Source organism: Cyprinodon variegatus, unplaced genomic scaffold, assembly GCF_000732505.1.
Source record: "Cyprinodon variegatus isolate N-32 unplaced genomic scaffold, C_variegatus-1.0 Scaffold96, whole genome shotgun sequence".
Lineage (NCBI taxonomy): Eukaryota > Metazoa > Chordata > Actinopteri > Cyprinodontiformes > Cyprinodontidae > Cyprinodon > Cyprinodon variegatus.
Genome location: NW_015150549.1, coordinates 641,458 through 669,260, shown reverse-complemented (window position 1 = coordinate 669,260; position 27,803 = coordinate 641,458). Strand labels below are relative to the sequence as shown.

The 27,803-nt window shown below is 36.9% G+C and overlaps 1 protein-coding gene across 3 annotated transcripts; it reads left to right on the top strand.

The window, feature by feature from the left end:
- The first annotated feature begins 692 nt into the window (after window positions 1-692).
- On the top strand, window positions 693-18,804 carry LOC107084279 (GTP-binding protein 1-like). 3 transcript variants are annotated; one of them, XM_015374057.1, is made up of 15 exons: window positions 693-772; window positions 1,065-1,243; window positions 1,601-1,712; window positions 3,607-3,787; window positions 6,272-6,455; window positions 8,435-8,599; window positions 8,681-8,804; window positions 10,351-10,465; window positions 12,254-12,398; window positions 13,017-13,199; window positions 13,382-13,517; window positions 13,595-13,773; window positions 13,895-14,032; window positions 15,774-15,821; window positions 17,286-18,804. In XM_015374057.1, exons 2-15 carry the CDS (start codon window positions 1,067-1,069, stop codon window positions 17,397-17,399), a joined length of 2,001 nt encoding a protein of 666 aa, XP_015229543.1. In that variant the 5' UTR covers window positions 693-772; window positions 1,065-1,066; the 3' UTR covers window positions 17,400-18,804. The 3 variants fall into 3 exon arrangements, with proteins under 3 accessions (XP_015229543.1, XP_015229544.1, XP_015229546.1); XM_015374058.1 differs by lacking the exon at window positions 15,774-15,821 and having other exon boundaries at window positions 17,286-18,802; XM_015374060.1 differs by lacking the exons at window positions 15,774-15,821; window positions 17,286-18,804 and adding an exon at window positions 15,671-15,736.
- Window positions 18,805-27,803: the final 8,999 nt, after the last annotated feature.

Here is a 27,803-nt window from a genome sequence, read left to right as displayed (position 1 = left end):
GGCGGCAGCATTTGAAGTCCCTAAAAGGAGAGTGTGCTCCAATGAATACTGTAAAAAGATGATTTATTGATAGTGCTGTAAATTCAAATCTTAGTTTTTATTTTATTTATGTACGCATTTGAATTCTCGATATGGCACCCCAAATGTTGTGTACGTGTCATGGAATTGAGATACAATAACATATAATTGTGCTGCTCTCAGGGGAAGTCTATTTGAGTGGGCGTGGTTTTAAAGTCGTGCTGCACTCAGTTACATTCGTTTATTTGTTTTCAAGTCCCAGTATTGGAAGTTTAATGCTCAAAGAACGAAATAATATTCTTGAGAATTTTCCTATTCATTTGTAAATTTAAGTGAAATTCTTTGATATGATAAACTTAGAGGAAATTCGCTTGACCTGAGAAATTTTTCAGCCAAAGTTAAAAAAAAAAAATGTTGCATTTCTTTATTTATTTTCAGACCAAAACGACAAAAGACAAAGCTTCTCTGTATTTCTTTTTAGCCTTAATATCCAAATGGCCTATGTAACATTCTCAAGCAAGAATATAAATAGCATTTAGGTTCAATTGGTGTTACTTTTTGAAAATAAACAGGTGAATGCGTTATGTCCAATTTTCATAAATGCAACACGAGCTTTCTGTTTTATGACGTGTTAAGATGGAGCCAATCCTTGCCTTCATTTTCCTTATGGGCGGGACAAACTTTGTAAGCCCAGAAACCGAAGCCAAATAGAATAAACAACGAAGTTAGCTGTTCTATTAGCTTTTATTTACTGGTATGCTTTTAACTAATTACAACATTTAACAGAGTTTGTCTTTCTTTACTCGAAAACAAAATTTAAAAGTCATTTATATGTGGACGATATGTCGCGTCTCTTAAGTTTTAAATGTTGTTTTACTTCCAAGTTTGGTGTTTGGGGAGTGTTAGCCAAGGCTAGTTGATAGTCAGACGAACTTTTCAGTTTATATATTTTGCTAGTATTTTTTCTAGTCATACCCCGTTGTTTATAGCTGAGGAACAGTTTTAAGTTTATTTATTTTTATATTTTTATCGCTGTTTGTCTCTAGACATGGCAGCGACGGAGCCTGCGACTTGTCCAGGCTCAACACCACCAGAGTCGGTAGTACCAGCTTGCATGTTCGCACCGGACCGAGGATGTTCTGATGATCCACCAGGTGAAGAAGGCTTTGAGGACTGCGAGGGTGAAAATGGGGTTTCTGTGGATTCTCTCGATTTAAGCAACAAGGTAGGATCAGTAATAAAGTGCATATTAAAAAGAAATATATATTCTGCCGAGTAAAAGTGTTTTTTCCCCCCTGTAAAAATAAATTGGATATCAGTAATGCCAATCCCTGGATCGATGTTACGAAAATGTAACTTGAGTTCCATGTGCATAACTTAACTCCTCCCCCGACATATATAACTTTATATGTAACTCACATGGTCTGTACGTTATGTAGAACCATTATATCTTAATATTTAAAGGGACAGAATTTGAAGCGATTACTTGTTTAACTTAATTTAAGCGTTTTACGTGATTTGTTAACAAGACGCTGCATTGTTTTGTTGTTGTTGTTGTTTCTTGTCTGCCTCTCATTTTCAGCTGGTTCTTGTGAGCCCAACAGGAGAACAATATGATTCATTACTTCGACAACTAAGAGAGCGGATAGAGGAGGGCTGTGGAGAGACCATCTATGTTGTTGGGTTGGGCTCAGGTAATATGGATTCATTTAAAGTTAGTCTGTGTTTAAGCTTTAGAACAGCAAATACAGTGGAATCCGTTTATATTGATCCCTTTGGTCCAAAGCCAATTTGAACACTATAAGTGGTCGATTACTATATCCGAATTTACCGTTATTTCACTTATTTTTTTATGCAGAATATCCTCTAAATGCCATCTGTATGGTTTTTCAATGAGAAAAATGAAATGAAACGGATAGCTTCCGCATTTACTGAATTTATTACAGTATGTACCATGCAACTTTAATTACATTTTTGTGGATCTGCTGCGTTGCATCAAGAAATCTCTTCACATATTTATCCATGATTCCCTGGATCACAGTGTTGTCCAACACAGAGTTCAGTTCTTTTTCAAAACGATGTAAAAGGTCAAAGTTTTTGAAACCAACATGCAGGAGACCAGTCTTTAAAATGCAAACTGCATTCCTACACTGTTACCTGCACCAAAGCACTCTTGTACCTCTGCGATGGCACTGGAGTGCTCTCATCACTTACAATCCACTTATTAATTATTTTTGCACATGTTTACATTCATAAAATGGCCAAAGAATGAACACTATAACCAGATTTCTTAATGACTATAAAGAAATTATTTAAACAGCATTTGTATTGAAATGATTCTGTCCCAAGCCTTTTGAACACTATAAGCGGTTGATTACTATATCCGTGACCACTAAAAAACGGATCCCACTGTAGTTAGGTCCCACATAGGTCACGGTTTTCAAAAGATATGATAAAATGTAAACATAATTTTCGTATTTCCCTAATGGTGACAGATTCTCTTAAGTGTCATAAGACTTTATTTGAATGATATATATACTTGTAACAACCCAACATTAATAAGTACATGATTACCTCCATTCATAGACTGGAGCATATGTCTCTCCATCTATTTCATGCTGTTGAATACATCATTTATGCACCAAAAATACTGGGAGTCCTTAGTATTGAGGATATAATACAAAAGGGGAACTCAAGATTTTTCAAATATCTTCTCAAGATGAGAGTCAAATTACCTGATTTTAATATCCATATATTCTAATATCCAAGCTATAAAATCTGGAATATATTGTCATAATTATCATAAATCAACAGATAAAAGTTTTTTATATATCTTAAAACAAATTAAAGACCTCATCAAAGTGGTTAAGTCATCACTTTTGTCAGCTCTGCCACCTACATGCTTATTCTTATCATTTGTTTGGTTTTTGGCTTTCATTTTTTTAACACACATATATGAAGGCTTTTGTTGGCAGCTAGACCCTTTTTTTTTGCTTATTACAGCAGCATGTCTGCTCCGTGTGGCATTCTGGAGGAGGGGGTGGGGCAGTAGTGCATATGAAAAAGGGTGTCATTTGTCAGTGCTTTGCAGAAGGACTACCACTTGTTCAGCAAAGCATATGTCAATATCTATGCCTCATTTTCGGGTTTGATTTGCAGCTGAAATGAGCAAATGTCTTCATTTCTGAATGTAATGCAGCTTCACCCATTTACACCTGGACAGCCCGCAGATCTGTAGTGGCTACAAAAATGCTAAAATGTTATACCTTTCTGTCATGCAAAAGTACTCTATGTTTGTGTATTGGCTTGTAGGGATTATTAAAAAATACAATAAACCTGGTTTTGTTTGATTCTATTTGAAGGTAATACATTGCAATGAAGTTGTTTTCTAGTTTACTTATGGTCACAGTCATTTAGAACTTGAAATGTCCAAACTAAGTTATTCTTCTTGGGCTCAGTTAAGTTTAGCCCTCCCTAATACTGTAGGAGTGCTATTCCACTTTTGTTTTTCCTGTCATTATATATTTATTTTTCTAAAATGTCTTAGTTAAGCATCCCTATTGTTCTGTTCCTTCACTTTCTCTGTAGATGGAGGCGATTATGGTCTGGATGAGAAGGACATGGACGCGTCCGTAGCCACAGTGCAGTCGCTATGTGAACAGGTTGAGGCTGACTTAATCCTGCTGAGAGAAAGGACAGAAAGTGGTGGCAAGATTCGGGACTACCTCATCCGTCGACATGTGGGGGAGCAGGATTTCCTGGAAGTCAGGTATAAGTCACTGATTGTCAGATGTTTTGCAGTTGTCCAGGCATTGTAACATTTGTTCAGATGAGATTTAAGAACTTCTCCTGTAGTGTACCACTATTCCATCCTCTGCTGCCAACAAGAAGCGTTTATTTAATAGTCCCAATTGCTAATAGTCTCTTCCCAGTGTGTTAGTGTGGTGGAATGGATGTTCTTTCTATGTTTATGTGTCTTTTATTAGCCAATAACATCTAACCTATATTAGACAGTGTACATTGATATTTATCTATTGGCTTTGTGGAAGAGTAGTCCATGAAAGTGCATGAAACAACAGTCATTCATTGAAATACCAAGCCTCTTACCTTTATTATAGATGGCACAGGTGGTGTCATTTCACCTTCAAAACACAATTTTAAACAACTCAGACAACATTGTCAGGAATGAAGCAGGTTGAATGACTACTGTTGGTGACTGGTTTCAACCAGGAATGAGCCGCTTATTTCTATCAAGGTGTACAATTTCTTGGGGTTTTGTTTTTCTAAGAATGCAAAACTAAACCAAGCCACTTTAAAGTTTCCCTTAACATTTTTTTTTTTTTCAAAAAACACATTTGTCTGTTTTTGAGTGTTTTGCTTTGTAATCACAAACACACAAGGAGTCATCTACAAACCAGAAGTATGAACCATCACTTATGTTTATGGCCTTGTTCAGACTTGGTATTATTATGCTTCCTAGCTGGCCAGAAGGCTAGTAGCCGATTATAGCTATTTATAATATTGCCCAACCGATATAGGATTTTAAAGGCCATATCGATTTGGGTGCTTTAAAAAAACGATATGCGATATTTTGGAAAATCTCAGATATTGACCAATACACGATATATATCATCCAAAATATATATTAGAAAAAAAAAAACTGAACATGGACATACACTGGACATGCATTGTCCAACTATAGTCCAATTCAAATTCTTATAATAACCAAAAATATGATTCAAGACAAACAAAACAGAAAATGGAAATATATGATTAAATTAAGCAACTTTACCTTGAACAGTGTCAACATAAGGCATAAATACAAGAATTTTTTTGGTTCTATTTAGATATCGCCTCAAATTTGTGTTTTTTTTTTTTCTTTAACACCACAGATGCTGCATCCAGCAGCTGTTAACATCTGTCATGAAGTTGATCCAGACCTGTTTCTTTCCTGCTGCCGGTAAAATGACTAAATATAAATTTTCTGTTATTCCCAAATTAGATTTCTATTCTACTGATGAGCATTTATGCTACGTTCAGATCGCAAGCACTGGAAGCAACAAAAAAGCTTCTGCTGCTTCATTTTTGATGCTTGTACACTCTAGTATATTTGATGCTCCTGAAGTGCGTCAAGTAAAGTGTGTCCAGATGTGTCTGATGTTTCACTACTCCTGCGTTAAATGGCAGAGAGCGGCTTTGCTATATTTGCTGTTATAAGTGGGTACAAAGTAGTTTTGACATGTTTTTAAGTGAGAAGGTCCACCTGAAAACTAAATCTGTCAGTTCTTCAAGATTACAATCCTGCAATCAAATATTATTTCGCTGTCAGAGCCGCTCAGACCCCCCCATACCGGCAGTGGTCTGTCAACGGCAGCCTCTGGCCCGGCCCGGTTTCCGCTACTGTTCGCTGTGGCTGGAAGGCGTAATCATGTATGTAATCCAAACTGCAGGGACCAGAATAATAAAAATGGACATGTTTTGCTGGCAGGTTTCAACATTTTAAGTTAATTTAGGCATTAATAAACTGTTCAGAGGAGTGATCAAAGTGATCTGTATCATCAGCATTGTCTCTTTTTCCCTGCCAGCTCCCAGATCAGCTTCTCTGATTGGTTTATGTGACAGCAAAAGGTCTCCCTGGTATCACCTATTTCTCCCCATTGTTTTAGGCAAGACATAATTTTTTTAATTCATATTAGGAGGTAAACAATCAATATTCTATTGGGCGGTCCTAAATCGTTTTTTTCCCCCACACATTCCTAGTCTTTCTCGAGTGGACACAAAGACTAGATTACTTCTCACTTAGATTTACTCATATGTGAACATTGAGTACTACGATAAATGCATTTTTTACTTTTTATATCATTATAAGTTAAACGCATTTCAGCAGCAGCTTCATTTACGTAAAAACAACAACGTAGTGACACTAATGGTTTAAATTTATAAAGCACAAGGCCTGATGTTTCTGGCGTCCTGTTGGTAGACATTGTTTATTTTGATCGCCATGTTTCTTTTTTCTTCACTGTGCCTGACATACAGGGTGTATTATTCAAGAATTTGTTCAATTTAAATCTTTGATTCTGTGCTTAAACAGATGTGTGTTAATTCATATTACCCTTTTCTTACAGTGTAATTGAAATGAAAAATAAAAAGAAGCTTTTTGTATAGGATAACAAAAAATAAAGAAGTTTATACTTTACTATGGGACAAAATTTTTCAGTGCAAAAATCCTAATTCCTAATCCTCTTGTCTGCAGAGTTGCAGTTGTCGGCAATGTGGATGCTGGGAAGAGCACCCTGCTTGGTGTGCTGACCCATGGCGAGCTAGACAACGGCAGAGGCTTCGCCCGACAGAAGCTCTTCAGACACAAGCACGAAATGGAAAGTGGCAGGACCAGCAGCGTGGGTAATGACATCCTGGGCTTTGACCAGGAGGGACAGGTGAGTTACAGTAGTAGATCTTTTTTTTTTTTTTTCAGTCGCCGTGGTCAGTTGTATATTTTTGCATTTGCCAAAGCTATTAGTTGGAAGCAGGGTACAAAATAAATTTATGGTAATAATCATGGGATGAAGTGAAAGCCGTCTCCACTTACTGTAGAAATATCGGATCGTAAGACATTAGAAAAAATATTTTTTTCTCTGAATTTCATGAAAAACTAAGGCTGAAATTTCCTAAAAAAGACTATGAGAAGGCCAGTGGCAACACTGATAGGGTTGCTGGGTATTTCTATAAAGTAGAGTTTGTTCTGCATGTAACTACAAGCTTTTCTTTCTCCATATGTCTGGACTAAAGGTACATTCGCAATAAATGCAAATGTGGTGAATATAGCATGGGATTGACATGTTGTTAATATGTAAAGATGTGTGACAGAGCAAATTAATGGTTGACAATGTGAAGGACGCTTTTCAAAAGATGCAAATTAAATTGGTTGATTAAAGGGAAGACAAACACAGATTGCCGCAGAGCAAAGAGAAACTCCAAAAAAGGTTAAAAAAACAATCCATTGGACTTGTTTTCCATGTTTGAAGACGTTTAGCTTTCCATCCTGTCTGAAGTAGCGTTGAGTTTCAGACTTAAAGATAAACTTGACTGTAGCTGAAAAATCTGAACTTTGCGTTGTGTTAACTAGTTAGGTATTGGACATGGTTGTGATGTAGGGTGATTGAGCCCCGCAGAGACTCTGCTTTTTTTTTTTTTTTTTATTGTAAAAACCTCAGTGGATATAAATCTGTCCCCTTGCTGTGGGACAGTCGCTCCTGATACTGGGCCATGGATAGAAGCAAGTAGCACTTGAGGCGATACTCTAGCTGCAGTCCCTGGAGCAGGTGGAGGAACTAAGAGCGGATCTGGTCGACCCAGGGATACGAACCCTGTTGTTCAGCTTATCAAATTATATGCAGCCTGGTGAAATTCTCAGTAAAACCCAAGGTCCACTGTGATTAGTTGAACAGACAAGGGGAACTTGCAAGTGGATGGATGCTCCTCCTATTTGATGATATGGTGAAGTTGGGTTTAATTTAGCATTTTCTGTGTTGGAAGAGAGAAGCAAAATAACAAGCAACCGATGACAGGAAAACCATGCAAAAGATGCACCCTGTGTGCTTTCATGTTAACGCACATTCAGGAGTGAGAGATACAAGACCGAATAGCAGGGCTGGAAAACTTGCTATGGTCTGATGAAACTTGAAGTTCAGTATTTTGCCATGATAAAATGAGATGATATCACCATCATGCTTAGGAGGTTCATCAGGTTAATTCAAGGGTGGGCAATTGCAGTTCCTGAGGACTAGTATCCTGTAACTTTTCAACGTTTTCTTGGTCCAACACACATTTTAAAAGTAACTAAATGATTAAGGGGAATGAGAAGAAATTGAGTACATAGCAAGGAGGTAATTCATCTATTCGATTCAGGTGTTTTGGATCAAGGACTAATCAAAAAGTTGCTGGATACCAGCTCGCAGGAACCAGATTTACCCACCCATGGTTTAATCAGATGAAACTGAGTCAGAAGGTCAATCTGGATGAAGCTACGATCGGTTCCAGGTTTTGGTGTGGCCCAGCCATAAAGTCGGTACAGAAATTCTGTTGGAATGACATGAAAATGGCTCTGAGCAAGTGACGTGCCTGTAATCTGACAAGTGTGGAAACTTTCTAAGCCGGAGTAGTTAAATCTTGTCAGGCCAGTGTGTGTGACGGTGATAGACTCCTACCAAAGTAGACCTGTCTCTGAAATCGAATCAAATTATTTTTTAACAGTTTATACTTGTGTTCAAACTTGTGTAATTTGGTTATTTGAACCATTTTCTTCTGTTTCTTCTTTTCTTAATCAAATGTAATTTTCTCTTTATAGCAGTTTTTTTGGCGCCTTTTCTTCAAATGTTGGTCAAATGTTGTTTAGTAGTAACGACTGTTTCTTTAGGTGGTTAACAAGCCAGACAGCCATGGTGGGGGTTTAGACTGGATAAAAATCTGTGAGAAGTCCTCAAAGGTCATCACCTTTATTGACCTGGCCGGCCATGAGAAGTATCTCAAAACCACTGTTTTTGGCATGACAGGCCACCTGCCTGATTTCTGCATGCTTATGGTGAGTCTTGTGTTGCATTCAATTCCTTTTCAGATTGTATTTTTTTTAAGTAACATCTTGCTTTTTGACATTTCTTTATAGATTGGCAGTAATGCAGGGATAGTTGGCATGACTAAAGAACATCTTGGTCTGGCTTTAGCCCTAAATGTACCCGTCTTTGTAGTTGTTACAAAGATAGATATGTGTCCAGCTAACATCCTGCAAGGTAAGGAGACGCACTATAGCATGAATGCATAAGGAGACATTTTATGCCTTTCTTGGCTGCACTGAAGGTTTAATTCAAACTCCCTGGAGGTACACTCTTGGTTTAAGCCTGCTGATTGCCTGAAAATGGCCAGCTTCAGATTAAAAATGTTGTATATAAGGGAAGCGTACACCAAAGTTAACAGGGTTAGTAGTTGTTGGGGCTGTGTTAGAATACCAACCCAGAGGACTTTGCTACATATCTTTCAGTTTAGTTTAGTTTATTTATATAGTGTCAATTCACAACGCATCATCTTAAGGCATATCTTTACCTTCTCTCTCCACCATATTTCCTGTTTGTCTACTGATGGTGGCTTCAATAGTAGGACAGAGTTAGTTAGGATAGTCTTTGAAAAGATAACAATAGAGAAAGGAATCTAGAAAGAAAACTAGAGAATCAGTTAGCAGTAATCTAATGTAATCTCTATGTGCTCTTGTAATTAAGGTAAATACCAGAAACCAAAATTTTTTGGACCCATGGGTTTTTTTGTTGTTTTTTTTTTTCATTTTCTTTTTTAAAACTTTTTTAAAACAGCCGAAACCAGAACCAGGTGGCTTTTTTTAAAATTGCGTTTACAGGCCGCTCCTTCTTTTACAGATTTGATTTTAATACAACAAATACAAAATTAAATGACAGAAAAAAAATCAAAAAGAAAAATGCCCTCCTCCAGTGAAGCTTTGTGCTTTCTAGTAGAAAAAAATCTCTGCCCCAGTTTTCAGTCTGTTCGATTTTGTGCATTGAGATAAATGAATAACGAACAAAAAACTATAACGTCTCATAACATAGCCAGACTATCTGGAAAAGAGGAAATTATTCCTACTTGATGAAACTTTTTTCACAAGGCAACAAGCCTGTTTGCTTTATTGGGTTTTAGCAGTGTTTGAAGGTGGTTCTGGTCTTTGCCTTCAAAGTCACCTGTATGAATATATCGTCCATCGCTATTTGCTGGACTGGCGAATGTCAGTGGGAAATTTTTACATATCACCCAACCTTAACGAACACCCCTCATGTCTTAATTTCCACTGGAAAACTGGAAAAATCTACGATAACCAAGGTGCCTAGGTCAGGTCAGGATTATGTGTGGATCCGCAATATTTCTCTTCTCTACCACAGCAAAAGCCCTTGAACATAATGTGGTGGTAATTGTGAAAAATACAAATGCGGCTAGGTGATATGGCTGAGAAATAAAATCTTTCTTTTTTGAATTGATATATTTTTTTTTTTTTATAATCACTGATCCCTTCTAGGTGTTGACCAGAATTCATAGAGCATCTCAATACAGTTCAAGCTGTAAAACATGCTTGCTAAACAGCTGCACAGGCCCCTTTTGGTCAATAATAGGAATCATATAACCAAATGTTTGTGACTAGTGGTGTCAAACAAGTTTATCAGCTAGTTTAACAACTTTTACCAGATCTCCCAACTCTAGTACGTTCTCTTTCTTAGAAAATCTGTTTTGTTTTATGCTGATTTGTTTTTGTTTTTTGTTGTTTTTTTGGATTAATAGAGACACTAAAATTACTACAGAGATTATTAAAGTCACCGGGCTGCAGAAAGATCCCCGTACTAGTCCAGAACAAGGACGATGTCGTCGTCACAGCCTCCAACTTTAGCTCAGCGAGGTAAGATTCAATAGCAGACACATGGAGATCAGCTGAAAATTAGAACATGTGTTAAAAGGATAACATGTTTGCATTAAAGGTTTAAGCAAATATGTAAAACATCTTATTGCTTTCATATAATATTAAACATGGTCATTAGCTGCTAGTTATATTGTTGTGCTTGAAAGTTTACATACCTTCCGATTAAAGAAAATTATAAATTCACACTAGTTTTTCAAATAACACAAAACTGAAAAAAGTAAGAATGGATAGAAATTTACTAGATTATAATTTTGTAATATAAAATATTGATTATACATTTTTGTTTAAAAACGGCATTCTAAAAAAACAAATGCTGTGCCTGAACATCCACCCTAACCCCCACATTTCTCAATCACTATATAGAGCAGGACTATATGGTTGACTTTTTAGTAAACTCAGTTAACACTCATTCGAACAGATGATAACGGTCTCTTTGGGAATTCTTAAAGTGAATGAGTTTGCTTCTTTAATTCTACTCATTCAAACTCATTTAAATGTTTCTGATATTTGAGACCCAATTGAGTTGAACAAGTTAAGACCATTCTTCAACATCTATGCTTTTTGACACAAACAGTGTTTTTGACTTTTTAATTAAGTAAACACATAATTTCTGCTCACCACTGACATTCTCTAACCTTTTAAGGATGTGTCCCATTTTCCAAATCTCAAATGTGACGGGGGAGAACATGGACCTGCTGAAGATGTTCTTATAGAGCAGGACTATATAGTTGACTTTTTAGTTAACTCAGTTAACACTCATTCGAACAGATGATAACTACTTTTCACTCACTGTTGGTCAAGTAACTCTGCCTCCTCGCACTGTGTCTGCATCAACTATATAATGCCCTATATAGTGATTAGGACAGACGTTCGCAAACAAAAAAAAAAACATCCCAGACAACTTGTAAAAAGTACCTTGCTCATGCATCAACATACCTGTCAACAGACGCAAAATTCTGCCTGAGAATTTCTTGAATATTACAGAAAACACCTAAAAAGCTGATATTAATTTGATGAATAGCTGAGTTTCATGCATAGGTCGCTAGCCTGTAGTTGGCTGAATAACAGAGATGTCAGAGATAAAATATAAATTTAAACAATAGGGCTGGGAAACAATTACATTTTTAATCACTATTAATCACATTGTATTCTCTAACTCAAAGAATTAATTCAATAACACTTTCACAAAATAAACACATGTAAGCAACAAGCTTTAATGTGCGATAAAGTAAATATCGGTAATAATAGTGTAAAGAAATGTCATGAAAATAAAGAGTTAACTTGCACAGCCCGAGAAATAAGATTACTTTAGCTTTTGATTCCGTGTTTCTTAAGAGTTAAATCTAGCAAGTGGAAATATTCAGATCTTTTATGCAGCCAGCTAACTAGCAGTACACAGGAAAAGGTGGGGAACACTGCTTCGCTCCACTCCATGCCTATTCTAAAGCTTCTAATGGAAAGTATCTCAACTTTCTTGTAAATGGTGTATGTAGATGTTTTACCTTTTTGAAAAAGGAATCAAAAAATGTAAAGTTCTTTATGTTCCACCACCAAGGCTGTTTGGGGCATTCTTATAGTGAATGAGTTTGCTTCTTTAATTCTACTCATTCAAACTCATTTAGATGTTTCTGATATCTGAGACCCAATTGAGTTGAACAAGTTAAGACCATTCTTCAATATCTATGCTTGTTGACACAGTGTTTATGACTTTTTAATTAAGTAAATACATAATTTCTGCTCACCACTGACATTCTCTAACCTTTTAAGGATGTGTCCCATTTTCCAAATCTCAAACGTGACGGGGGAGAACATGGACCTGCTGAAGATGTTCTTAAACCTCCTCTCCCCAAGGACGACTTATAACAATGATGAGCCAGCAGAGTTCCAGATAGACGACACATACTCAGTACCGGTATGAAATGTGATCCACAGTTGGCTGCTCCCACACTTTTTGTTATAGATTTTTTTTTTGCCCCTTTGGGTATTTTCAGCAGGGACAGCAAGGGAAAAAAGTGGTCCAAACATTCAAGGTCATCCAGTTTAGAAACGGCAGAGAATCAAAGGTTTATACTCTATTTGGTGTAGGTGTCATGTGGAAAACAAATAAAACTCTGGATTGCATGAATGCATTCAGTGTCAATAACATTAGCCTGTGTGTTTATATGTGACTTTTACAGCAATGACCTTAGAAATTTTGATCGACCAAACCAGGCAGTCACTGTGTTTTAACTGCTGAGCAGAATCTAAGAACCAAGGGCGTTTTGTGCATTTTCTCTGTCCATAGACAACAATAATATTGTGATGAAACAAAGTGCTAAGGACACTCTGAAAATGAAATAGAATTTGAACTAGAGGATCAAATGCCATTGAAACTTAGTAAATAAAACCTATGCTAAATGGTTATTTAGTTTAGCACTAATGGTGAGCTCTAAAGCAAACAACCCTTGGGTTCATAGTGAACCCTTGTTAGCCTGTCATCGTATTCTTACCGCAAAACCTGTAATCTCATGTCAGTCTTCTTCTTTGGCAGGGTGTGGGTACAGTAGTTTCTGGTACCACACTGCGTGGAGTAATACGACTCAACGATACGTTACTCTTAGGCCCAGACCCGCTTGGCACCTTCATCCCTATTGCTGTGAAGTCCATCCATCGCAAAAGAATGCCTGTTAAAGAGGTTCATGGTGGGCAGACTGCATCCTTTGCTTTAAAAAAGGTTTGTAGGGAAATATTTCTCTTCATTAAAGATAATTTAGTAAACTTTACTCATAAGAACGTCATTTTTTATAAATATTTCAGCTATGTTTCTCTCAATTGTAGGATTTATGTGTTTTTATTTGTTCTTCACTAAAAAAAATCTTTCACTGAGGTTTTTTTTTCTTTACATCCATCCTTTAGATAAAAAGATCATCAATAAGGAAAGGAATGGTGATGGTCTCTCCAAAACTAATGCCTCAAGCTACCTGGGAATTTGAGGCTGAAATCTTGGTGCTTCACCATCCAACCACAATATCTCCAAGATACCAGGCAATGGGTTAGTGGACACATGTCTTTTGCTTATGTAAAATGTACAAGTCTTAGTAAATATGTTATTTTCATTCCATCTTCAAGTCCACTGTGGCAGCATTAGGCAGACTGCCACTATCCTTACCATGAACAAAGACTGTCTAAGGACAGGGGACAAGGCTTCAGTCCATTTCCGCTTCATTAAGACGCCGGAGTATCTGCACTGTGATCAGAAGCTCGTATTCAGGGAAGGTCGAACCAAAGCCGTAGGCAGAATCATGAAGGTAAAATAGAATCTTGATTCTATCATGCGTTCACATCTGAAAATTAAGTGGACCTTCTTTCTTAATCTTTGTTATGGGTTTAGTTGATGGAACCAACTAAACAACTATTTTCCCTATGTAGCTTCTCCAGTCAGTTGGCACACAGGCTGCTAAAGCCCAGCAGTCCAAGTCTCAGGCCAATAAGAAGTTTTCTAGAGACGGGACAACAGGGAATGAAGACGCTGGATCAACTAACCAACCACAAAGTCCAACAACATCAGTGAGTAATCAGTCCCTAGCCTCAGCAGTATCTTATTATAGAAGTTCAACCTGAATAGGGGTCACAGATACACAATGTTTTACATCAAAACATCCCTGACTTAAAGGATAATTCCGGTTTTTAACACTTTTAGCCCATTTTCTGTAGTGTCCAGGATGAAATCGAATGATCGACACCAAAATTTTGACAATTGGTCCTGTCTCTGCTTTTTGGCTCATGCAGAATCCCCCCCTGGCTGCTTCAGAATGGCTTCCATTGTGCATGTCCGATAATGTCCTTAAAACAACCTTAAACGTTCTTTTTTTAAAATATGCTACTCACCGGGTCGTCAGCGCTGTTCAATGACGTTCCAAAAAAAGTTTCGTAAAGAAAAAACGTTCCTGTAGTGTTTTATTTAGCATTTTGTAAATCCCATTGAGTTCTGTTGGAATAGTCAATATCCCTCCGCCACCGGAAACGGAAATGGGGCCTGTTTACCCTTAGTTGTAGTCTTTTCGCAAGGCCCAAGTGTTTATGCTTCACTCTGTGTACTCCGACGTCGAGGTGCTAACGTCTCTGTTAAACACTTTAAAAAACTCTGAAAATGGAATACGAAAGGTGGATTCTTGAGGAGGACATATTGGACTTTGAGTTTGACGGTAGAGGATACCGTCGCCAACTAGTGGTCTGGAGTGTGCAACGCCTCAGATTCGAACGGGAAGCGGAAGTTTATAAGCGGTTGTGATGTATCGGAAAAAATAGTTCTGGGATTTACAAAATGCTAAATAAAACAAGACAGGAACGTTTTTTCTTCACGAAACTTTTTTTGGAACGTCATTGAACAGCGCTGACGACCCGGTGAGTAGCATATTTTAAAAAAAGAACGTTTAAGGTTGTTTTAAGGACATTATCGGACATGCACTATGGAAGCCATTCTGAAGCAGCCAGGGTGGGGATTCTGCATGAGCCAAAAAGCAGAGACAGGACCAATTGTCAAAATGTTGGTGTCGATCATTCGATTTCATCCTGGACACTACAGAAAATGGGCTAAAAGTGTTAAAAACCGGAATAATCCTTTAAGTTACTAGTATTTTTTTTTTTTTTTTTTTTTTTTTTTTTTTACATACTGTTAAAATCCTTTATATTAAATTTAGAGATAAAACAGTCAAGAGTTGTAACATACATCTGATCCCTTTTGAACTCTAAAGCTTCAACAGGTTGAATGTTAAGTTCTTTAAACATTACACTATTGATGCAGCTACTGTAATTTACTGTATTTTAATTTTAGAAAAACAGGTTGTGTTTCACCTTTATCATTGCCCATTTATGCTGAAAATATACCTGTTCAGCTTGGACTATTCTTGACCTAGCAGCATGTGGGGCATAACTAGTCGGTAAAAACTCAGAAACCAATCAGGCTGTTTTTTGTATTTATTTTTATGAAATCTGCTGGTCTCGTTTTATGTTTCAACTTAAGTATTTTGAACGTCTTGAGACGGAGACACTTTTTGAAATCTGGCTGCTAATCTATTATGCTTTTCTCTTTCTTCTACACTTTATTCCCTCCCATAATCCTGAGTTGACCAACATGATGTGTTTTAATCCTAATTCACCATCTTTCATTCATTCTTCCAATACACCTACCCCCTTATCATATAGGATTTTTTCCCCCTTCCCCTCATTTCTGCCATTCATTCTCTGTGCTTTTAATACATCATTTTCCTGCTCTTATCATCCTGACTGTCTTTACATGCTGCGTTAGACAGTGGCAGAGGAGGCTTTTTGTAAAGAAGACGACAAAGAAAACAAGGTAAAAAGGTGGGCAGGCCCCACAGACCAAACCTTGAAGTGGTAATAACTAAAGAGAGAACAAAAAGTGAAAAGATATACAAAAACTGAACAAAGTAAAGTGCTATATCAAGCTGTATTTCAATGATGTTGGAGACCTTAAGGGTGAGAACATAACATGGATTTCAAATGATCCATTAAAGAACAACAGCCCCTGCAACTAGGTTGTTCTGTGTTCGGTTATTTGACTAAATCGGTCAACAACAATGTCAAACAAGGATGGCTTTCGCGTTTTTGCTCTTTTTACTTGCCAAAGAAATTCTGTAAATAAAGGTTTCTTAAAAACAAACAATATTTAACAATTCCTAAATTAGGCTTGAATAGAAAGTCTTTATTATTCGCCTTTAAGTCGGAGTACACATTTGTGCTGGCTAAATGTTTAATTGCTAGTATTAAGCAGTTTGTTTTTAGTAACAGAGTAAATGTGGCTTAGGAGGAACTTTAATACCTGGATCATACTGCTGTTTGTAGACGGTTTTAATATCCCCTTCCATTTAGTGACATAAGCTTGTAATTCTTACCATGATAACAAGTTAAACCCTAAAAGTTGGCCAACTGCTTTAGTCAGAGAACTAATTAGGTTGATATTTGCCATTGTTTTATATCTGCCATCAGCCACATGAGCATTCCTTGTAGAATACTAACGCAGCAAATCTATGAGCAGCAAAGTGTTACTGTGTGTATGTTTATGGTAAAAGTGTGCAGCAAATGACAGCACACTCTTATGTCAATCAAATGGCCTACAGACCACAGAGGGCAATCGTCCTGTCTGTTTGTCTCTTGATTATTAGTGAGCCTTCAGTCAGCAGTAGCTCAGTGAGTAATAAGTTTTGACTGACAACTGGTCCCACAGCAAGTAGATTTGTCTTAATCTGTTCCAAGACATCATTCTCTTTGAGAGACCATTTCCAATCAGGTCTCATGCAGCAGATTTATTCTACAGCTTGCATATAAAGCCTCTGATAGAAAGGTGCTGTGATCCAAGTCCTTCTATTTTAGACCGAAAAACAGGTTATATAAACAAATAAATTCATTCTTCGTTTTAAACTGACCGTCAAAGACCTTTTTACCTTTTTATGTCAAATGGGCAGATTTTATTTACAGTGTTCTTGTGATCAAGCAGATTTTTTCAAACCGAGTTTAAAGGTTTGCAAATTAGTCATATTAAGCATAATTTCCAACTACTAGATAACTTGGTATGTGTGGAATGGACAACCGATATTTGCAGGGCACTAGTTGACATTCTGGTCTTTCAAACATCTTATCAAATTTTTCTAGAATCAATTCACACCATTTAACAATTTTTCTTAGAGTTCTAATTTTGCCCTTATCTGTATTTTTGTCCAAAAACAACTATCAGGTCACAGTTTCCCACAAAGCATTGATTTCTCTTAACATGAAGCTTTGTGTTAATGTTTGTCTGCAGCTGAAATCAGGAGGCGGGGGCCGTCGAAGAGGGGGTCAGAGACATCGAGGGAAAGGTCCAAATGCTCCTAACATGTCTTCAGGAATGCCAACAGGAGCAGCAGGCTCATCCTAAAAGCTCAAGATTCACTGTATCATCATTATCCCTCTGCTGGTTGTCTAAAAAGAAACAATGGTCTTTCAGCTTGCTTTTTTTAAAGATTTTTATTGATCCACATTGGACTGTTGGAAGTCATACTTTAAAACATGTTTGTATTTGTGGATTGCAATAGATACTTCCCTATTTTTACTGAAACTTTTCAGACATTTTTTCAGGACATCCTCAGAGGCATTACTTCTTTTTACCCACTTTCCAGTTTTCAAAACTGTTATTTTCTTTATTTTACTGTACTCTTATGCCCACCTTTACCTGCCTCCACTGTTTATTTGGGATAAAGTTTCTGTAAGTTTGCTGTAAGTTTCCTGAATCAAGCAAATTAGAGCAGACAGAATGTTTTCAGTCTCAGTTCTTTAAAGTGAATCTGTTTTATAGGAAGTGGCATTGTCATTTTGGTTTTGAGTCGTCTTGACAGTGAGTGGATGTCGGACATGTTGGCTGTAGCAATCTGACAGCAAGTACTCAATAAACGCAGCTGCTTTGTTAGTTTACACAAATACTGCTGTGAATGGTAGCAGTTTTTATGGAACATTGCTAATGATGTTCTTGCTGTGAGAAAATGGTGTGTATTTGGTTAATATTTCGGAAATCTGAAAGAAAATACCTGGCCCCTGCTCACAAAGTGGGATAAGTACTTCAAAATATTTCTATAACCCAACTTTTCTATTTCCGAAAGCTACAAAGCTGTTATCCTGAGTCATTTAACTACCTAAACCAGCTCTGGTCTTCAGCAGGTTTTGTTGATCTTACTCTGAGTCTGAAATGTCAGTAAAGGAATGTTTTTCACTGTAGGAGTCTGTAGACCTTGAACAGCAAATACTCAATGCAATTAGATGTATTTTAATATCTGGATTCAAATATATTTGAATATCATTTTCTCGCTAATCAATAATTAACCTGGATAAAATTTATGTTGCAGATTTCTCATATAAAACAAGTACAAGTTCTTTGTATGGCATTTTGGTACTTTGGTTTTATGATAGGCTTACACTTAACTCTATGCTGAGCTTATTCATAACTGAGTTACCTTGTTGATATAAAAAAGATTTGAATATCACTGAGCCAAATAGGACTATTCAGGAATCTGCTAACAATTCAAGCTAATTTTAGCCTGCTTTCTAAAATGCTAGACACCGTAGCTTTTACTTCATTTGAAATGAGGGGACACTTGTATGTTTTATTTTCCTTTGTTTGCTAGAATCTGTCGGTTTTTGTTTGACTCCTCTTAATAGGGAGTCAAAGCACAAAGGAAGAATTTCTTAAAAGTCAAACTGCAAAAATTGCCCATAAATTGCTCAGAATCGTGTAACATGACATGCAGTTTCTAACAACCACATTCTAAAACTACACCATCAAAAGGAATAAAAATAGAAATCTTTAAAATGGAAAAAAGAATTTGCTGGCCAATGTTCTGCATCTCCAGCAACAATGGACGAGTGTGATGTTTATGAACCAGAACACTGTCTGTGATTCATATCCTATTCATAATGAATTCCCTTCCTCTTTGTTTTTCTCCAAATGGCATGCAACGAGTCCCACAGGAAGCTGGGGTATGCCAATCAAGGCTATCAAGCATCCAAATCTACCTCTCTGCAAGATCAACCATCTGCACAATTATGGAATGATTTTCAAAAGAAACACATTGATCAAAGGGAGCAAATTTAGCTACTAATATGTTTTCACTGTTAAATACTATTTCAGAAAATGCCATCTGATTTCTTTTAGAGCTCTATTTTTCTGGCTGGGCAGGGTTGGGTTGCAGTTAGTTTGCCTCCGAGAGGTTTTGCATAGTGAATTCTCCCTGGAAAGTTTCTGACTCAGAGGCTACAGCCATGTTTGCACCCTGTGGAATCTGTATTTTAAAAGCAATCCACTATACCTTTTTCGTCTTGTGTGAAAGCCCAGCTTTCCCACAATGACAGCTTATTCTTTACCATTTTTCCATAAAGGCTAAGAAAGGCTAATAAAGATTCTCAGAGAGATTCTAACTTCACCCAAAAATGTATATGAAAGAGTTTTAACTTAAACGTGATTCAGATAATTGCTTGGAGCTACTTTTAGTCTTAGGCTGCTTGATGTCCTCATTCTGATACTGAGAATGTATACAGACTGGTGTATTTAACAAAATTCATGTTGAGATGCAAGGATGGAAAAGGAGGGAAGTGATAAACAAACTGAAGTGTAGGATAAGTAAATTGATACCAATTGATGTGCCTTGCGATGTCCCTGCATTCCCCCTCAGAAAGTATGTAGTTGCGCCCCTGATAAAATTCTCTAAAATAACCTTGATCTGTCTCCAAACAGAACTATTGCTAGCATCACGAGTCAAAATCTGACCACCTTGTCTTAGTTTGCAGTTGATTAATTTAGATTTCTTGTGCATGTGTCTTAAAACATAATAGATATTGAGCTTAACTGGGATAGTAGGATGGCTAGCAGCCGATGTTGTAAAAATTCCTTTATTTTCAAATCCTAAACTTGACAGGTGTGGGAGTTTGTGAGGAATCAAGCACTTATCCTTGTTTTACTGGCATTTGGTGCCGATACTATTTAGAGTTGCCACAGAAGAAAGTTGACATTAAAGATATAAGGAAGATTATTTCTCTGTTGTGGTGGCGGCAGTGAGCAGAAAGTGCCAACAGGGAACAGGTTAAAAAAAACTGCATCCATCCATCCATCTTTGCGCTTAGCTTTGTGTCCACACACTTGCTCTGCCCCCATGGAGTCACTTCTTAATAAGCTTTATGTGGTTGAAAAACTGCATCTGCTGCACATTTTGTCCAAATGTGAGGATTTATTTCTTCCCCCTCATGAGAATTGGTTTTACATTTAATTTAATTTCTACAGTAGTCTATATATTATATCTAAAATTAATATTAGCTTATTTGTATATTAAGACCCAGATGAAAAGGCGCATATAACTTCTTGGAATATCTCTCTATCTATGAAATTAGGGTGTTAGTTTCTTGTATTTCGTAAAAATAATTAGAATTTTTTTCTAGATGAGGCAGTTTGTGAAATGATTGAAAAAAAAATAAATTGTGAGTAGTGACACATTTATTTAATTTAAAAATTAAATTTTTTGTTGAACAGCAGTTAAAAATATTTTTCTCTACATCTTTCTTAAAATAAATACCTCTTTAGGTTGCATCAACCTTCGAGGGAGGAGTTATTGTTGCTTCGTTTGGCAGCATGAAAACTAATGCAGTCTATTTTAGTTTCTTTGTGAAAACTTCATTAAATATTCAAATCCTAAGCATGGTGGTCTATCCAGTATTAATGCACACTCATTTTAACAGACTCCAACACTCTGCAAGGAACCTGCATAGATCAACAAATTTTGTGTTGCTTTACTTCCAACTCCTCCAATATAGTTCATCTTAGGGTCCTCACAGGTTATTGAAATCCTTTAATGATTGTGAATTTTAGTTCAGGCCTTACCGCCTATGAGTGATTGCCCCACATGTGTCCTGGAATGTCTGAAGCTGTAAAAGAACAACAGTACTCTACTGGCCTTCATTGCAAACTCCATGCTTCTGTGGAAAACCATACTTGAGGCCAACCAAGGGGATGTTCTCCCACCCCCTCCTTCCAATATTCTACATAAGCCTGAAACCCCCCAATAATCAACAAGATTGGCTATCAATACTATTTCATATATGGCGACATTATTAGCCTCCTCCTGTGCATAACATCAATCTGAATGCTAAAATTGAATTGAAACTCAGCTCAATGGTAAAAACAAGGTACAAGCAATCAACAGCTATGCCTTTCCAGTAATCAGATACCCTGCTGGGATAAGAACTGGTGCTAAGGAGGAAAAAAGAAAGCAACTCATCATGCATGGTGGAACACCCACTAAATCCAGTATCCAGAGACTATAGACTAAGCACAAAGGAGGAGGAAGATGTCTAGTGAGCATTAGAGCCACTATTGAAGATGAAACATCCAAGCTCCAAGAATACATCAGAAAGATGGACCAGAGGGATGAAGCGGTTAGTGAATGTCTCCGGCTATGGAAGCTGGAAATGAAGGAACTGGAGGAACCATCATGGGTGGAAAACCCCATGCATGGGACGTACCACCAACTAATAGCTGAAGTGGTTGATATGACCAAACCCTGCCAATGTCTAGATAGGGCTGGGCTGAAGGAAAGCATAGAAGAGCTGCAGGTCATGGCTGCTGGTCCTGAGCATCAGGACAATAGAGGGCCAGATCTACCATACCAGGCAAGATCCTAGGTGCAGGCTAGTCAAAAAGGCCCCATAAACAATACTGAATAGCACAGTAGGGTGTAAGATATTGGCACGAAAGGAATAGATTAAATGTGATGTGGCTGGTATGGTGTACAGAAATATCTGTGCACAATACAAACTGTAAACCCCCAGGTCAAAGAGGGATCAATCTCTCAAGATGGTGGAAAAAGACAAACCTAAGATCCTGTGGGACTTCCAGATAAAAACAGACAAAATTATGTTACCAACAACCTAGAAAGAGCCCGGAAGGTGAAAGCAACTGTTGTGACCATATTCATTGGGTCACTTAAAATAGGCATTGCCAAACTTCATAAATGTAATCATTAAACTGCAATAAATATAAGCTAAAATGCACCTGATTTCATGAGTATGTTGCTCATTAATCAGCTGTGGAGCCGCTTCTCCCCTCTGCTCTGGAGCATCAGGATGCTGCCTTACTGTCCCTATGACAACTGGAGGTTTGAGCCTCCATCTATTGAGGTAAGCAGAGAGAAGTAGAGCCCTGATTGGATAGCATGCCCAAATGAGTCACTACTATGGAGCAGGGGCAGGGGCATGAAACTAGCTGCTTGATGCTGATTACTTAAGGATTTTTGACTCACAGTGGCCAGACAGCAGTAGTACTTTTGAGAAAGTTTGAGAACTTTTGTAATGCTGAATTATGTGTGAAAAAAACAACCATATTCCGTGATCTCCCAAACAGATTACATAATCATAATTGCTATTAGGAGAATAATTTACTTTATTGTCTTCTTTCTGGACATCCATTTGTGCCAACTATCACTCACACCAGCAAATTTCAAAGCTAGGTATTATACAGTATAGTTGATCCGTGGTTTGTGCTGTTGGCCATCAAAGCATACCTTGTCAGTAATTGGCTTTTGCAAAATGCACTGCAATGGGTTCTGCATTTTCAAATATTTTTTTAATATGTAATGCTTCATTTTGATTTTAAAAATGTACTGTCTGGAAGATATACAATAGACCACAAAACTTCAATAACTTATTTTTAGATTATGTCTTCCCATTATCATTAATGGCTTCTTGATTTGATGTATTTTGCTTCGAGTTTTGGCACTCATAAAAAAAAGCTGCTTTCAGGAGCTGTTTGTATGACAAACACGACAATCTGCCAGGGATGAGCAACAGGGATACAGTGCGGGTAAACCAACTGTTGTTTATGTTGAGTAGAGAGGAAGCACAAACAGGCTGACAGACAGATGGAGAAAAACTGGCTGGCAACAAAATGGGCAGAACGAAAAGTGTATTGATTCAAATACTGTGTGTGTGCGGAGGAAGACAATGAGGCAATAAATGAGTAGAAAAGAGAACAACTGAGCACAATATGGTTGCAGATTTAAGATGAGCTGAAATTTAAGGTAACTGAAGAAGAAACGTTAAAGCAAAAGTTTGGAGAAATTAGATTTAAGTTTTTAACATGTTTTCTTGTACAACAGATTAAGCTCATTGCACAGGTAATTCTCTAACAGATCTGTTTACTGTGGGACTGTAGGTGTGAACAATAAAATATTTTAGTTCATGTATCCCCTCTCCTCATCTTTAGAAATTAATACAGTGTCTTTAAAGCCCAGTCTGTAGCAAGTACATGTACCAGGACTCAGGTTTTATACTGTGAAAGATTTTTGTTCTGGCAAGATCTGTTAGAAGGAAAGGTGTTTTTTTTTTCTAGATCTCAGTGTTTAACCCTCACTAACTATATCTTTTTTCCTAAAAACTACCAACAATTTTAATGGAAAACCAATAAGATGACATTAAAGATACAAAAACAGAGTTATGGAAAATAAGATTTAAGCCAACCTAGTGCTGTATGAGTAATTCTAAAAGAATATTATGATTGAGTGAATCAAATTCATCACTAAGGTCTAACAGGACATATACAGAGAGAGCGCCATTATCTGAGACCATGAAAATATCATTAGTGATTTTCCCCAGTCCTGTTTTATTGCTATGATGAGCTCTAAAAGCTGACCTTCACTCTTTAAACAGGTCTTACTTTTAAAGCTCCCACAAATGATTATTAACTAGCTTCTCAAGGATTTTAAATAAGAAAAGTTGTAATATGGATAGATTAAACATATATAAAATCGGGATGGAAATTAGAGGAATACTTCCTCAAACAATTTGGTTGAAATAATTATATCAATGCAATACCATATATATATATTTTTTTTTTGTACATCCTCCTTGTTCAACAAAACATCAAATGCAGTAACCATGTCCAGTATTTACTCTTATCTTAGGCTCAAAGAAAATTTGTTGGTGAAGGTGAAATGGCTGTATTGCATACACAGGTGTACTCATGCACTCATGCATTAGCTTTGGTTAGTTTTCTCCTGATAAGGATTTTTGTTGGGGTTCAAAAGTTTCAGTTTGTTTTTTCAGTTGCATTTTGACTTATGTCATTTTGGGTTTTCTAGGTCATTACGTTCATTTTTGTTTAGTGTCATCTAAGTTATATTTAAGCATTCTTGTGTAACTCTCTGTTGCCACCTAGTGCCAGTCACATTTCCCTTAGCTCCCTTCGTTCTAGAACAGGCATGCCCAAAGTCGGTCCTCGAGGGCCGCTGTCCTGTAGCATTTAAAGGTTTCTCTGCTTTAGCACAGCTGATTCTGATGATTGCAGTTCAGCAAAAGCCTGTAAACCAGCTATCAATGTAAATCAGCTGTGCTGAAGCAAGGAAACCTCTAAAACCTGCAGGACAGCGGCCCTCGAGGACCGACTTTGGGCATGCCTGTTCTAGAACCTTCTGTCCACACCTGCTCCCAATCAATTGTTACTCCATTCATTGTTCTGTTTGCCATGTATGTGCATCCTCTGCAGTAACTTTTAGATTTTTTCATTCCCACCTTAACCCTATGTGTTTCCCTTTGTTCTGGTTTTGTTGTGTTACTTGATTATTTTTTTCTGGATTTATGCTTGCCACCATTCTTATTATTAAATCAGCGAGAAACAACCTCTCTCTTTTTTTTTTTTTTTTTTTTTTTTTAAACAGTGTCCTGTCTGTCAATTTGGCAATAAGAATAATTGTCTTGATGCCAAAAAGAGCCCAACAGATTTGACTTTCACAATTGTAGCAGTATGGAAAAACAGAAGAAGAAAAGGAAAAAAGAAAGAGAAAAGATGAAAGAAAGAAGAGAAAGGAGACAATGACAAAACATTTTCAGTCTGCTTCAGAAACAACCTCTCTGCATTTGGGTCCTCTACAAATATCCATTCAACTTGACATAAACACTATATTGGCGCACTATATTGACACAATGGAAGCATTAATCATACTCAAGGAATAGAATAAACATTAGAGATAATTTCGAAAGCAGAATTGAAAACAATAATGATCACAAAATCTCTAAGCCAGTCTTTACTTCAACACATGGTTCTGCCTTTTGTAAATATATCATTCAATAGACTTTAAAAGATGTTTCACAGCAATACATTTTTTTTTTGGTGGTAAATGTCAGTTTGCTATTACATTTATAGAATATGATTCAAGCTTAGGAGAAAGTCTGCATTTTGTCCAGTATAACCATTTCAAAACATATTTTATACATAGTACTTCTATATAAAAAAATTTAAATTGTACCATTTAACTTTCTTTCCTTGGTAAAAACTAAGTCCTGCAACTGTAGGTTAGTGGTTTTTATTATCTGGGATAATGTTAAGCAGGTATATCACTGGGGTCAATGAAGCTAAACTTGCTGATTTGGGAAGAATAGGTCAATGAAAGGAGATAAAAGCTTGTGAGACCAGACACTCAGCACAAAACCAGAGGGAGTCACATTCATACAGCCAAGGACACAGACTTGATTCTCATTCAGGAAAGGATTTTAACATTATTCATTGAAGTTTTTCTTTTGTTGCATTAAGAGGATTTGTGAGAAATTAAAGTCATAAAGACTTAAAGTGGTTTTAACCCCAGATTAATTTTATTATTTAGTTCCTCTTTTGATATTCCGATACGACTGAAGCATACATTTTCTTTTCTTTTTTTTTTTTTTTTCTAATTTTAATAATTTATTATTATTGGAGCTCCTGGCTTGACAGTCACCACAAAGTTAAACTTGGCTGCCAAGGTGATTATTTCCCTCGCAGAATTCCATTCCTTCACTGCAGCTACAAGGTTTCTTCATTTGCGAATGTTTATACCTCCCTCAATCAAAATGAAGCTCAAACATTTCCAATTGGATAATTAGCCAGGAAGCACCCGACATCAGGAAATAAAATCAGGAGATGTCTGAGATGATGGAGCAAAAAATAATTTGTTGATAAACAGAGCATAGCAAACCACTGAAGCCAGTAGGTTTGTGCTGTTCTATTGCAAGAGCTGACTCCAGATGATATTTTATGACAAATTTACTATCCTCTCCAGTCTTTCAAAAAGTGTTTCTTTGACAGTACATGATACAATATCACCAGCAGGTGTCATTGTTGTGCAAGTCTTTATGGATTTTTACCTCTATAAGAATCCACCCAGTCAAATTTTGGCAGTGTTTGGGAATTTGTTTGACTGTGAAGTGTATCGGACATTCGGCCATGGATAGAGACAGGCATTGAACATAGAATTTTGTAAATGTACGCAAAGAAGACACAAATATAAAATTATAGAAAAGAGAATTCCTAAACAATAAAGCATTTAAACACATTGTGTACTTACAGACAAAAATACCAAAATTAAACAGGGATCTTTTTTGAGGGGGTTGAATCAGCAACTTCAGTTTTGTGTTTACTCAAGCAATTGCATACGTTTGCATGAATACTTGATCTTGCATGTCTGCTGTCACATTGACAGACCCCCCCTTAGCCGATATGTTTTGAATACGTTGCATCAGAGTGTTTTGTGTGGTTTGGCCCTAAACGTTATCGGGCCTCTCAAACTGTTTAACAGAGAACAGAAATCAATAAAATAGTTTCAATGGTATGAAGCCGTCCTTAGATAGGTAGAACTTGCTAAAATAAATGAAGAATCAAGAAGGAGGTTACCAAAAGCATCATACTGCCTTAATCACCTTATTATTTTCCTCTAGAACATCCCAACACAATGAGATCCCCTAATGTGTGACATGCACACTCTTGTGATAAAAAGGAAATCCCTAGATTAATCAGAGCACACCGCCTATTTCAATTGTTCTGGGTTCCTATATTGAAACATACAGCCCATTTGTGGTACTTTTTGTGGAAACCAAGAGTCAGCATGACTGGTCTGGAGCTATGCAGTCTCATATGAAATTAATTATTATTCAATATGAATTCTACCATCCTTTATTAGAACCAGATTTTTGTATTTACCAGTTTGAAATATGGTAATCTGTCTGTTGCAATGGACCAAAAACTGGACTTCTTTGCAGCAGGTGTTGAATCAGTTTTAATATCCTGAATGTGAATAAAACACTGGAGATGATTATAGATTTCACTGGAAAAAGGAAACGGTCAAACACAATTACTATCTCAGAAGAAATTTAGATGAAGAAAGAGTTTAAATACCTCTGTGTTTATCTTGACCAGGGGTGCCAAAAGGCCCCAGGCTCATGGGAAGGTTTGATCTGGGCAGCAGGATGCATTTGAATGATTTAAAATGCGGTTAGACATTAATGTGTTTTTTTTATTGCATGCTATTCCTGCATTATTTGCCTGGGGCACACTGCTTCAGTCAAAGTAAAAGACATGTAACATCAATCGTACAGCTTAGGCAACCAATGGCAGCAATGGACCTTCTTCTGTTTAATTCAGTTGAACACTCTACCCTTTTTCTGCTTAGTCTCATAACCCAATTAGCCAAAATGTCATTATTAATAAGTAGAAAAGTGCAGTTAGTACAATTTTATATGAGGACATTTTCAACATCCTATTTATTCACAGAAATGTTATGGGTAGCTTTGTGCTTGTTGGCAACAAAAGTTGGTGCTTAACAAATATAATATCTGGTGGCCTTAGGATACTCATCACAACAGAAAATAAAACAGATTGCAAAGAGAGACAAGATTAATGAATTGCTGGGGGTCTGAGGAATCAGTAATCCATTCTCACAGAGGTCAATGAACAACTGTAAAAGCTAACTACTTGGCTAACAATTTAGCATCAGCATCAAAG

Coding starts and splice junctions, on each gene's coding strand:
- LOC107084279 (XM_015374057.1), top strand. CDS start 1,067: ATGGCAGCGACGGAGCCTGCGACTTGTCCAGGCTCAACACCACCAGAG. Junction 10,466..12,253: donor TCCAACTTTAGCTCAGCGAG/GTAAGATTCAAT, acceptor TAACCTTTTAAG/GATGTGTCCCATTTTCCAAA. Junction 14,033..15,773: donor CACAAAGTCCAACAACATCA/GTGAGTAATCAG, acceptor ATGCTGCGTTAG/ACAGTGGCAGAGGAGGCTTT.